Raw genomic sequence first — 12,264 nt, 5'->3', positions numbered from 1 at the left:
ACTTGCGCTCGAACTGTGGCGCTAGCGACGTCTGGACGCTACGCTGAGAGACATTGCTGGATGGGGCCGAGGACAGTGGAGGTGAGGGTGTGGGTGCAGGCCAGGAGACGGTACTGCCTGTGTCCTCAGAGGGGGGTTGGATCTCAGTGGCAGGTTGGGGCACAGGGGGAGAGGCAGTGGTGCAAACCGGAGGCGGTGAACGGGCATCGTCCCACCTTGTGGGGTGCTTGGCCATCATATGCCTGCGCATGCTGGTGGTGGTGCCTCCCCAGCTGATCTTGGCACGACAAAGGTTGCACACCACTGTTCGTCGGTCGTCAGGCATCTCTGTGAAAAACTGCCACACCGTAGAGCACCTTGACCTCTGCAGGGTGGCATGGCGCGAGGGGGCGCTTTGGGAACCAGTTGGTGGATTATTCGGTCTGGCCCTGCCTCTACCCCTGGCCACCGCACTGGCTCGGCTTGTGCCCACACCCTGACTTGGGCCTCTGCGTCCTCGCCCGCGTCCACGTCCTATAGGCCTACCCCTACCCCTCAGCATGGTGTATTAGCAGTAGTGCAGAAACAGAACGCTGTAATTAAATGTGCCGCTTATTGGCCTGTGGTTGGAGGCTGACTTCATTTACGGAACCCCAGAAAATAATTTGCCGCAAGCCTGCTGTAACACTTAGCTGGCTGCGTATGAATTTGGAGAACTACTACCCCCAGCAGAGACCCAGAACACTGAGCACAGTGACAGGCAGGCCAAATAGATTTTTTTTCAAGATTTTTTTCAAAAGGACCACTGCGTATATTCAATCAATAGTATATGTCTTCTGTCCCTGCCTACACAATTCTGTCCCTGTAGTGTGTCACGGAACTGCAGTGTTGCACTGTTATTAAGTGCAACAGAGCGGTGATTTCAGAGCCAGGAAATAATTTGGCGCAAGCCTGCTGTAACACTTAGCTGGCTGCGTATTTATTTGGAGAAATTTTACCCCCAGGACACACGGACCCACAACACTGAGCAGAGTGACAGGCAGGCCAAATAGATTTTTTTCAAATCTTTTTTTGCAAAAGGACCACTGCGTATATTCAATCTATAAGATGTCTTCTGGCCCTGCCTACACAATTCTGTCCCTGTAGTATTACTGCAGGGCGCAATGCTCTGCATGGCCGATATACCAAAAAAAAAAAAATGTACAACACTGCTAACAGCAGCCTCCACACTACTGCACACGGTTAGATGTGGCCCTAAGAAGGACCGTTGGGGGTTCTTGAAGCCTACACTAACTCCTAACACTCTCCCTATAGCAGCTCCGGCACCAATAGCACTGTCCCTCAGCTATCTCACAACGCATCTGAGGCGAGCCGCGGGAGGGGCCGATTTTTATACTCGGGTGACACCTGATCTCCCCAGCCACTCACTGCAGGTTTGTGGTATAGGGCTTAAACGTCGCAGGGGGAAGTTGTAATGCCTTCCCTGTCTTTCAATTGGCCAGAAAAGCGTGCTAACGTCTCAGAGAGGAAAGTGAAAGTAACTCGAACATCGCGTGGTACTCGTTACGAGTAACGAGCATCTCAAACACGCTAATACTCGAACGAGTATCAAGCTCGGACGAGTACGTTCGCTCATCTCTACTCATTATGTGAGCCAGCTGGTGTCTCGGTAGCTACAAAGATCCAATATTTTATCTTGGCCCTTGTTCCCCTTCCTTTTTCTGTCCCTCCCCTCTTCCCCCTTTTTTCCACAGTGCAATGTCCGTAATAATTTATTATCTTTTTGAGACAACGCAATAAACGCACCGATTCATACAATTCTAGTGACCGAGAGTTAGGTCACATGATCGGGGTAACTCATCCAACCATGCCCCCACATTAGGGCTTCCTTTTGTGATTGCTTCACGTTTCCTTGTGTGAGCGCTATGACACGCAGCGCGCTGGCAACGAGGAACGTGATGACGTGGGGTGGGTGGGCATGTTGCCTCCTTCCCTACGATAACGCAAGGACGCACGATACAATGACGTAGGCGTCACGTGCGCTAATGTCTGGGATCACATGACCCCTGTTAGCTCTATGTTGTAGGGTTTGTTATCTATATTGACGTTTAGCGCGGAGTCATGTGCTTATATGTCACACATCACATGATCGTTTCAAGTTAATGAAGAATGCCGAATATATCACTTTTGGATTTGTTTTTTACTATCTGACGCTATCCGCTTGGAAGACAGTTTATATAAGAAAGATGGAGAGGTGTGTATAGCAACTTTGTATAGTGTACACAATAGTTTTATGACGGGGTGTGTTATCTAGAGTTGTCCCCGCCTCAAAGATGGCCGCCGCCTGTGGACACATGCACAGCTCATGGGAGCACTGATGAACTTCTTGATTGTAAGTCTTGTTTTTGTCTATATATACTGTTTATGTATGATTAATTTTTATGCTTGAAAAAGGCCATGTTTGGCTGAAAGGCGTTGCAAATAAACCAGTTACTTTTATATTTCATTGGAACATTCTTCTCCAGCGAGCGCTGGGGCCATTTTTTTCTCTATTTGACTTTTCTATTTTTGGGTCCCCTGTTTGGGGTACCCAAGGAACCCTGCAGCTCTCCGAATTTCCAGATGCGGAGGAAGGACTTTCATCTTAATTGTTAAGGCGATCTTGGACTAGGAGGTGCTGACAGGGCCTGTACACGACTGGACCCTGTTCAGTACCGGGTAAGTCCCTATTAGTATTCTAATCTAACCTTCGTTTCTTTATTTCGCTTTTGCATAGTGGTTTTTATTCAGTAACATTATGGTAATGACTGAATAACAGTGTGGTGGTACTATTGGCTCCTGGTATAGTGCTAAGGCTTATGTACAGTGTTTATACACTAACACTATGAAAATATTTAGTCACCATGTAGTGATAATGGTAGTAGTCATGGTGTAATATTTGCGACTGGTATAGTAAGATTATTAGCCTTTGTATTGTGTTTATTCAGTAGCACTATGGTAATATTCAGTCAGTATTTAATGGTATAGTATTCATGTTCTAACAATAATATTTGGGCCTTGTATAGTGATATTAGTAATATTGCAATTCATAAGTGTATGATGGGAATATTTAATTACTTTATGGTGGAAATGTTTGGCCTTTGTATTATGGCAGCAATGTTTTGTGGGAATTATGTATATAATTTTTTTGGAGGGGGGCCTAGAAGTTCAACATATGCCATGGGGCTCATGCTCCTGATCTTTCAAAACCCCCCTGACTACCAGCAATTACCGATTTGCCAGGGGTGCCTCACCTGGCCATACATGGTCTCTGCAGCAGATGACAGAGGAGATGTAGCATATAGTGGCCATTCAAGGGAACAGCCAACCATATCTACGGATGTGCCGCATCAGTCTCAGGGTGCAGTCACACGAGCGCATAAACGGCACGTTTTTGCGCCCAATCGTATATACGTGACCATCTCAGGCGTTGGTTTCGAATGTATTCGTTCGCACGGGCGATTTTATGGCGCATAAAAACGGCAACCCGAAAAAAACACAGAACATACGCCACCGAAATACGCGCCAACGCATATTCGATGGCCGAAAAGATAGTTTGCAATGTAGGAACAAACGATAATACGCTTTCTAGCTCTGGTCATGATCTCCGAAAAACGTTCTTTCCGGCGATTATACGCTGCGCACGTGCGAACGTAAATACGCCTACGCTCGTGTGAATGCACCCTCAGGTGAAGAACTACTTTTACAAAGCAGCTCTCCCTTCTCTAGCAAATTTTGGCTATAGAGCTTAAGGAAAAGATTAACTAAGGTCCTTATAAAACATGAGCAACAAGACATCTGCAAATTAAAAGTTTTCTTTTAATAATATATTAGCAAAAAAAACCCTTGAAATTAAGAAACCCAATCTACATGGTGCTGCTACGGCAGCTGCCTTTGATCTCCTAACCTCAAACATACCCGTCAAAGAGTAAGCAAAGCTTATAAACTGTTTATTTTATGTCCCAGCTTTAAAAATCTCTCCCCTCTCTAATCTTGGCCCTGTGCTTTTCTTCCACAACCCCATTTTACCAATTGAAAATTCTTTTCTTGGAGCTGTTAAGTTGTTGTTACACAAGCACGGGGATAAGTATTTCTCTTATTAAACAAGAAAGCTCTGTGGAGTTAAACACATGGCCTTTCAGATGACAGAGAGGAATTCTTGCATGCTTAAAGTCCATTTCCCACAGATTTGATGTACATGGGTACTGAACCTCCCAACCCCAAGTTCATTTTTATTATTGTTATACACATCATATATTAACAAAGTATCCATATTGTTTACATTAATGTTATCATTTCATATTAGAAAAATTAGATTTCCATTATCATCAGCTCTGTTTGAACATTTTTGGTTTCTTGCCTTCAGAGCCCAGACTGGACATTCATCTGCTGATCCGCTTCCCAGTACTGACTGTTTTTTTGGTCTAAATGTTAAATAATGAAATTCACTAAACTAAATTTTTACTCTGACTTAAAATTTGTGACAGTGAAATTTTAAGATGACATATTTTAGTAAAACAACTCAAATCATGCCTAATGCCAAAAGCCGTCCACCCATCTTGACTACTCCTCTAAATTACAACTTGCTCGTGATTATTTGCTCACCAGGGGTTCGGAAGCGGAAACTACTGGTATCAACTGGAGAAGTTGTGGAAAACTCTAAATTTCCTCTGCAGTGGCCACTATAGGAGAACGGGATATACATGGCAGACACTGAAATGAATGGTTAACAATGTAATACATTGTCAGTTGAGTCTTTTATAGGGGTTGTAGCTCTTTGCACAAGTTTGCTCTGTTTAGGAGAGAAATATTCAGCCATATACTAAGTATTGTAAGTTCCTGCCACAATTTGACCGGCTAATATTTGAAATCTTTAGGCCGCCTGCACACGAGCGTTCCAGATTCCGCTAGCGGATTTTCATGCGCGTATGGTACCTAAATGTGCTTGCGGATAGGTGCGGATGCGTGAAAAATCACGCGCGGATATACGCGGATGTGTTGCGGAAAAAAATGTGCAGAAAAACCAGCAGACACCCCTTATTGTAAACCCAACCCCTAGAGAACTGCCCATTCCTTGGAAAACAGCTTAAAAACCAACACCCAGACTCCGTTTTGTCCCTCATGCTTGTGCGAGCACCGTTAAATTATTCTGGCAACATGCTTTCACCCGGTGAGCAGATGTCTTTGTGGGCATGGTTGATCCATGTAACTTTTTTCAGGCGCTTCTTCAGCGTGACTTTATTTCAGTCACTGCAAAAAAATTCACAAGAGGAAGGCCGCCTGCACACGGGCGAAAATCCCGCGGCGGTATTTCCCGCGGTATTTCCACCGCTGAAAGTCTGCATAGGAGTGCATTACAATACGCGAAATGTCATGCGGCAAACAAACCACGCGCTCGTCACTGCAGGCTCTCGGGTTAGGTCCCGCTGCGAGAATTCTCGCCGCCGGATCCGACCCGCTCGTCTGCAGGCGGCCGAATTCATTACTACAGATTTTGCATTCTTAGATCCTGCATTGGCAAGAAATACTACCTATCTCCCTCTACAAATTTGCCTGTGAAGCTCTGTGCTGTGTGTTCGGACGCCTCCTACCATGCCTACTTCCTGTAGTCATAGCAACCAGTGACTCCATCTGCAGCTGCACTGCGGATGTATTGCGTGAAAAAACGCACCCATTCACTTGTATTGGAGGCTTCACGCGCAGAATCCGACCCAAATTAGAACAGGTCGCAGATTTTTTCACGCGCGTGAAAAAACGCGATACAAATCAGTCCGTCTGGGGACAACTGCGGATCCTCATAGGAGTATATTGGCTGCGGTCTGGGGCAGATAATGTGCCTAAAATAACGCGCTGGAAATTCCGTTCGTGTGCAGGCACCCTTACGCTATAACAAAACACCATGTTTTTGCAACTTCTTAAATTCATTATACTTTACCATCTAGATCTTTGCTGAGCTTTCTTAAGTCTTTCTCCACATCTTCAAACTTCACCTGTGCAGCCAAGAAGAAATCTTGAGGTTCGGGCAATGGAAAGACACTATTATCTGTCCCTGCATCCTAGGAAAGAGGCAGTTCTCAGAACATGCAGTTTCTAAACAAGTTGAACAATGTGAAATAGGTAACAAAAAATTATGGCTATAAAACAAAAATAACATAAAACGGGGTAAAACATCATATATATATATAACACTCTCACCTGGTCAAAGTGCCGAAGATAATATCGGACCACATAATCAACAAGGCTGAGTCCATTATCCTGAAAAGAAAGGAAGACGGCCAGCATAAGAGATAATAAAATACAAAGCAGACCTACAGAGCATGCTGTTCCTTGGCAGAAATGTATAATACAGCTATTTGTAGCTAGACAAGGTTTAGGTTTATTCTTTTAATAATGAATTAGCAAAAGTAAAAAACAAATGCCAATAGCAGAAAGAACATACTTTGAAGCCAGTAATTTTAACCAGCAAACTCAACATTTAGACTTGCTGTCCTACTTCTATTATATACAAAGTTGGCCTTATTGATCATTTTTTTCCCTCCGTCGCTTATAAAAATTTGGTGAATCCAAGCTGAACATTGGCAACCATAGAAGGGGTCAAGCGAGTTGGCTGTCTCTGTAAGGAGTGGTGGGCCAACAGCAACAGTATCTAATGTATACGAGGGGGTGCTGATAAGTCTTTGGCTTTGTGTTTTTTTTTTTTTGTTTCTATGGTAGCGAATGTTACATCACATTATGTGTCTAGTATAAGCCTTATGTGTCTAGTATAAAAGTTTTCAAAATGTTTTATTTGTAGCTTATAGCAACAGTGATCTAGGCACGCGGGAAAACAAAATGGCGGAGTCTAAGGCGACATTCACAGCAAATGAGAGCAGAGGAGTGATAAAATTCTTGTTTCTGCAAGGAAAGTCAGCGAAGGATATTCATGTTGATATGTAGCAGAAATTGGGGGATCAATGCCCTTCATATTCTACAATTAAGAACTGGGTTGCCAAATTGAAAACGGGCCACTTCAGCACCAATGATGAGGAACGTCCTGGACGACAGAGAGTTTGTTGTACTGGAGATTGTCGATGATGTGCACAACCTCATAGTAGAGAATCGGCAAATTTCAGCTAAAGGACTAGCAGACATCATGGGGATTTCTCGTGAACATGTTTGTGTCATTATCCATGAACATTTGAACATGAAGAAGCTATCTGCAAAGTGGGTCCCCAAATTTTTGACAATAGTTCAGAAAAGCATGCGAGTGAAAACTTCCCGGTCCATTTGTCAGCGTTTCTGGACTGATAAGAACTTCCTGGATCGACTGGTCACTATGGATGAGACCTGGATTTATTTGTATGACCCTGAAACCAAGCAGCAGTCAAAAGAGTGGAGGCACAGTGGTTCTCCTCACCCAAAGAAGTTCAGGGTGCAAAAATCAGCTACTAAAGATGATGGCGTCTGTGTTCTGGGATAAGGAGGGCGTGCTGCTAGTGGACTACCTTCAGAATGGTTCCACCATTAATGCAAGGTATTACATTGAACTTTTGGGCCAATTGAAGGCAGCTCTGAAGGCTAAAAGGCACGGCAAGCTGTCCAAAGGAATCTTGTTCCTTGAAGACAACGCCTCCGCTCACACTGCACAAGCTACCACGGCAAAACTGGTGAAACTAGGCTTCCAGCTGGTTGACCACCTACCTTATTCACCAGATCTAGCTCCCTCCGACTATCATCTGTTTCCAAACCAGAACACCTCAAGGGTACCAAATTTCACACCATTTCTGATGCCATAGCTTCTACGGATGACTGGTTTGAGGCACAACCGAAATCCTTCTTTTTGCTAGGCTTACAGAATTTGGAATACCGATGTAAGAAGTGTGCTGACATCAGTGGAGAGCATGTGGAATAAATGTAAAGTTTCATCTTCCTATCTCGTTTCTTTCTGGCTAAAGCCAAAGACTTATCAGCGGCCCCTCGTATAGCTAATCTAGATGTCTTGTCAACATGAGTGCCCATTGTGAGGCTTCTCTTTTCCAGCTAATGTAACAAGCAGTTTACAAAGTTGCAAATTTTGGTGCATGCCATATTTGTAGCAAAATCTGCAACTTTTACCTTTTTATGCGAGTGTGGCTTAACCCCCCGAAAACCCATATTTACTATCGTTTGTGCCAGAAACTGGTGTAATTTATAGTAGAAATCTCATATGTTAGCACATAGCAGTTCAGTTTGAGGCACACAGGGAGCCAGAGATGTGCTAAATTTAAGATGCGCACACCTCATAATAAAGAGAGTTGCAGGAAAAAGATGCAACTATTTTTTTTTAAGACTGCTATATGAAACACCAATCTTAATAAATGCGCATAACTGTCCCCATCATATCAGGCTGTACATGAAGGGGGAAGAATTACCTTTGAATGACTTTTGACTACAGATTTTCTACTAGAGTGTAGTTTATGTATTTATTTTGTAGCAATACTTGATATCTGTTTCATTCCCAAGCTTATGGCCGCCTGCACACGAGCGGGTCGGATCCGGCAGCGAGAATTCTCGCCGCGGGACCCGACCCGAGAGCCTGCAGGGACGAGCGCGTACTCTCCCGCGCCTGGCGGCCCCAGCTCTTTCATGTGCCGGCTGCGGCGCAGCCGGCGCATGCGCAGACCGGAGCCGGCGGCCGGGTGAGTGCGTGCCCCGCACAAAAATAGGACATGCCGCGGTTTGCCGCGCGAGATTTCGCGCGGCCAAACCGCGGCCGTGTGCATGGGAGTGCGTATTGTAATGCACTCCTATGCAGACTTTCAGTGGTGGAAATGCCGCGGGAAATCCCACCGCGGGATTTCCGCCCGTGTGCAGGCGGCCTATAACAAAAAAGAAAATCAGAGGGTCAGAGGAATCTAATATATTCTGTCACTGGGATGATCCCTAAAATATAACCTGTATGTGATTACTTAAAACTTCGGCTTCCAAATGAACAAACATATTAAGAAAAATATCATGTCTAATATCAGTAGCTTGTATAACTACCAAAACAAATATATTCACCTAAGTCCATATGGGTTCTATATTCTGCTTTCCCTCAGTAGGTAAATCTTATATTTAGGGATGTTATTTTTTTTTTAGTATACACCACGTAGTTATCCACTACCACATTCCCTATTTCACGATTAGCGGGTCTGCGTGTAGATCTATGCAGTTAAGTCCTGTGATGAATACCCTTGGCTGATCACAACTTTATATGTAACAACTATATGGTCAATGTGCCAGATGTGTGAGCACTGGTACACTGGGGTGAACACAAGACCTCGATTCTGATCCAAGTGTGGAATGGCAGTATGTACTATAATTGCCCGATTTCCAATCTAGGTACCATATATCAGCTATCAAAATTACAGTTTGATCCCGACCTAGCGTTATGAACTCAATCTTCAGTTTCTAATTTCCAATGTGAGGGCTAATTTTTTGTGGGATGTCCTGTAGTTTACAAAAGTACCAATTCGGAATATATACGACTAGAGATGAGCGAGTATACTCGCTAAGGCACTACTCGCTCGAGTCGGGGGGCGCCGCGGCTGACAGGTGAGTTGCGGCGGGGAGAGCGGGGGGGGGGGGGGGGAGGGGAGAGGGAGAGAGAGATCTCCTCTCTGTTCCTCCCCGCTCTCCCCCGCCCCCGAATATTTAGGAACGAGCGGGGAGATACTCGGCTAAGGCACATTACTCGAGCTCATCTCTATATACGACTTTTTGATTGCTTTTTATTGCATTTTTTCTGGGAGACAGTGTGACAGAAAAAGTGCATTTTTTCTAATTTAAAAATTTTTAAAAGTGGCATAAATGGCTAATTTAGCCTATCTAACCATACAAAAAACAGAATAGAAAGTGATCAAAATGCTGCACAGATCAACAAACGGTACTAATAAAAAGTAAAACTCATCCCACAAAATAAAAACCCTTACACAGCTCCATTGATAAAAAAAAGTAAAATGCTAGAGGTCTTTGAATGCAGCGATTAAAAAAAATAAAAAAATAATGATATATATACACATACATACATACATACATATATATATATAGCTGAAAGCCCTCACTCACTGACTGACTCGCCAAAAGTTCTCCAACTTCCCAATGTCGTAGAAACATGAAATTTGGCGCAAGCATAGATTATCTCCAAAATAGGAAAAGAAATTGGGTCCCAACTCGATTATTCAATTCTAGCGCAAAAGAATTGGCGTCGAAATTTAACGTACATAATCTAAATCACTCACTTCCCAATGTCATAGAAACGGGAAATTTGGCACGAGCATTAATTATGTCATAAATAGGAAAAGTTAATGGGTCCCAATTCGATTATTCAATTCTATGCGCAAAAGAATTGGCGTCGAAAGGTTACGTGCGGAATGTAATTTTCTCACTTTCCGGTGTCATAGAAACGGGAAATTTGGCACGAGCATTGATTATGTCATAAATAGGGAAAGCTAATGGGTCCCAACTCCATTATTCAATTTTATGCACAAAAGAATTAGCGTCCAAATTTTACGTACATAATCTAAATCTCTCACTTCCCAATGTCATAGAAACATGAAATTTGGCACAAGCATTGATTATGTCATAAATAGGAAAAGCTAATGGGTCCCAACTCGATTATTCAATTCTAAGCGCAAAAGAATTGGTGTCCAAATTTTATGTACGTAATCTAATTCTCTCACTTCCTGATGTCATTTTATATGAAGGAAACGTCACATGGTTACCTCCACGTGGTGTTTCCTGGGTAACGCAGAGAACTATGCAAAATGGTGAACATATGTTTTTCCTCAGTATCTCTAAAGTAACCTCGACTTCATAAGATTTTCCGTGTGAACACCAGATAAACACCAGTACCAAATTAACTCGGGCGAAGCCGGGTATATCAGCTAGTATATATATAAAGACGAAAGCCCTCACTGACTCACTCACTGACTCACTCACTGACTCGCCAAAAGTTCTCCAACTTCCCCATGTCGTAGAAACATGAAATTTGGCACACGCATAGATTATCTCCAAAATAGGAAAAGTAATTGGGTCCCAACTCGATTATTCAATTCTAGCGCAAAAGAATTGGCATCGAAATTTTACGTACGTAATCTAAATCTGTCACTTTCCAATGTCATAGAAACTTAAAATTTGGCCCGAGCATTGATTATGTCATAAATGGGAAAAGTTAATGGGTCCCAACTCGATTATTCAATTCTATGCGCAAAAGAATTAGCGTCCAAATTTTACGTACAGAATCTAATTATCTCACTTTCCGGTGTCATAGAAATGTGAAATTTGGCACGAGCATTGATTATGTCATAAGTAGGAAAAGTTTGTAGGTCCCAACTAGATTATTCAATTCTAGCGCAAAAGAATTGGCGTCCAAATTTTACGTGCGGAATGTAATTTTTTCACTTTCCGGTGTCATAGAAACTGGAAATTTGGCACGAGCATTGATTATGTCATAAATAGGAAAAGCTAATGGGTCCCAACTCGATTATTCAATTCTAAGCGCAAAAGAATTAGTGTCCAAATTTTATGTACGTAATCAAATTCTCTCACTTCCTAATGCCATTTTATATAAAGGAAATGTTGCATGGTTACCTCCCCATAGTGTTTCCTGGGTAATGCAGAGAACTATGCAAAATGGTGAACATATGTTTTTCCTCGGTATCTCTAAAGTAACCACCACGACTTCATAAGATTTTCCGTGTGAACACCAGATAAATACCAGTACCAAATTAACTCGGGCGAAGCCGGGTATATCAGCTAGTACATGTACACACACACATACATACATACATACATACATATATATATATATATATATATATATATATATTTATTTGTTTTTTTAATCTGTGAAAAAGTAGTGAAAAAGAAAAAAACTTAAAATTTGGCATCATCGTACTGGCCTGTAGAATTATTTTTTTATACTGCTCAGCGAATGCAGTGAAAAATAAAAATACAAAACATGCCAGAATTACAGATTTTGTTAATCTTGCCCCAAGAAAAAAAATTAAATAATAAGCAATCAAAATTTTACATGTTCCTAAAAATTAGATAAATGAAGACTAGAGTTCATCCCACCAAAAAAAAAAAAGGCCTTCTAGAGCTCTGGCAACGGAAAAATAAATTAATACGGCTCTTGAAATGTGGCGACACAAAACCAAACATTTAAGAAAAAAAAATGTTGTAGTGCTTTATTCAGACATGCGTATATTGACTGGGTTTTCACGCTCGGCCGATAGACAGGGT

At 42.6% G+C, this 12,264-nt stretch overlaps 1 protein-coding gene across 3 annotated transcripts in view; it reads right to left on the bottom strand.

Annotated features, from left to right (window-relative positions):
• FMN1 (formin 1) overlaps positions 1-12,264 on the bottom strand; it is a 374,657-nt gene that overhangs the window by 55,171 nt on the left and 307,222 nt on the right. For all 3 annotated transcript variants that reach the window (XM_066608501.1, XM_066608502.1, XM_066608503.1), the window contains 2 exons: positions 6,214-6,273; positions 5,954-6,074 (listed from right to left, as the gene is read on the bottom strand). In XM_066608501.1, coding sequence (XP_066464598.1) covers positions 5,954-6,074; positions 6,214-6,273 — 181 coding nt within the window. The remainder of the gene's footprint in view (positions 1-5,953; positions 6,075-6,213; positions 6,274-12,264) is intronic.

This window comes from Eleutherodactylus coqui, chromosome 6 (assembly GCF_035609145.1).
Source record: "Eleutherodactylus coqui strain aEleCoq1 chromosome 6, aEleCoq1.hap1, whole genome shotgun sequence".
Taxonomy (NCBI): domain Eukaryota; kingdom Metazoa; phylum Chordata; class Amphibia; order Anura; family Eleutherodactylidae; genus Eleutherodactylus; species Eleutherodactylus coqui.
The sequence above is the reverse complement of the archived record's forward strand: the minus strand, read 5'-3'. Positions and strand labels throughout refer to the sequence as shown.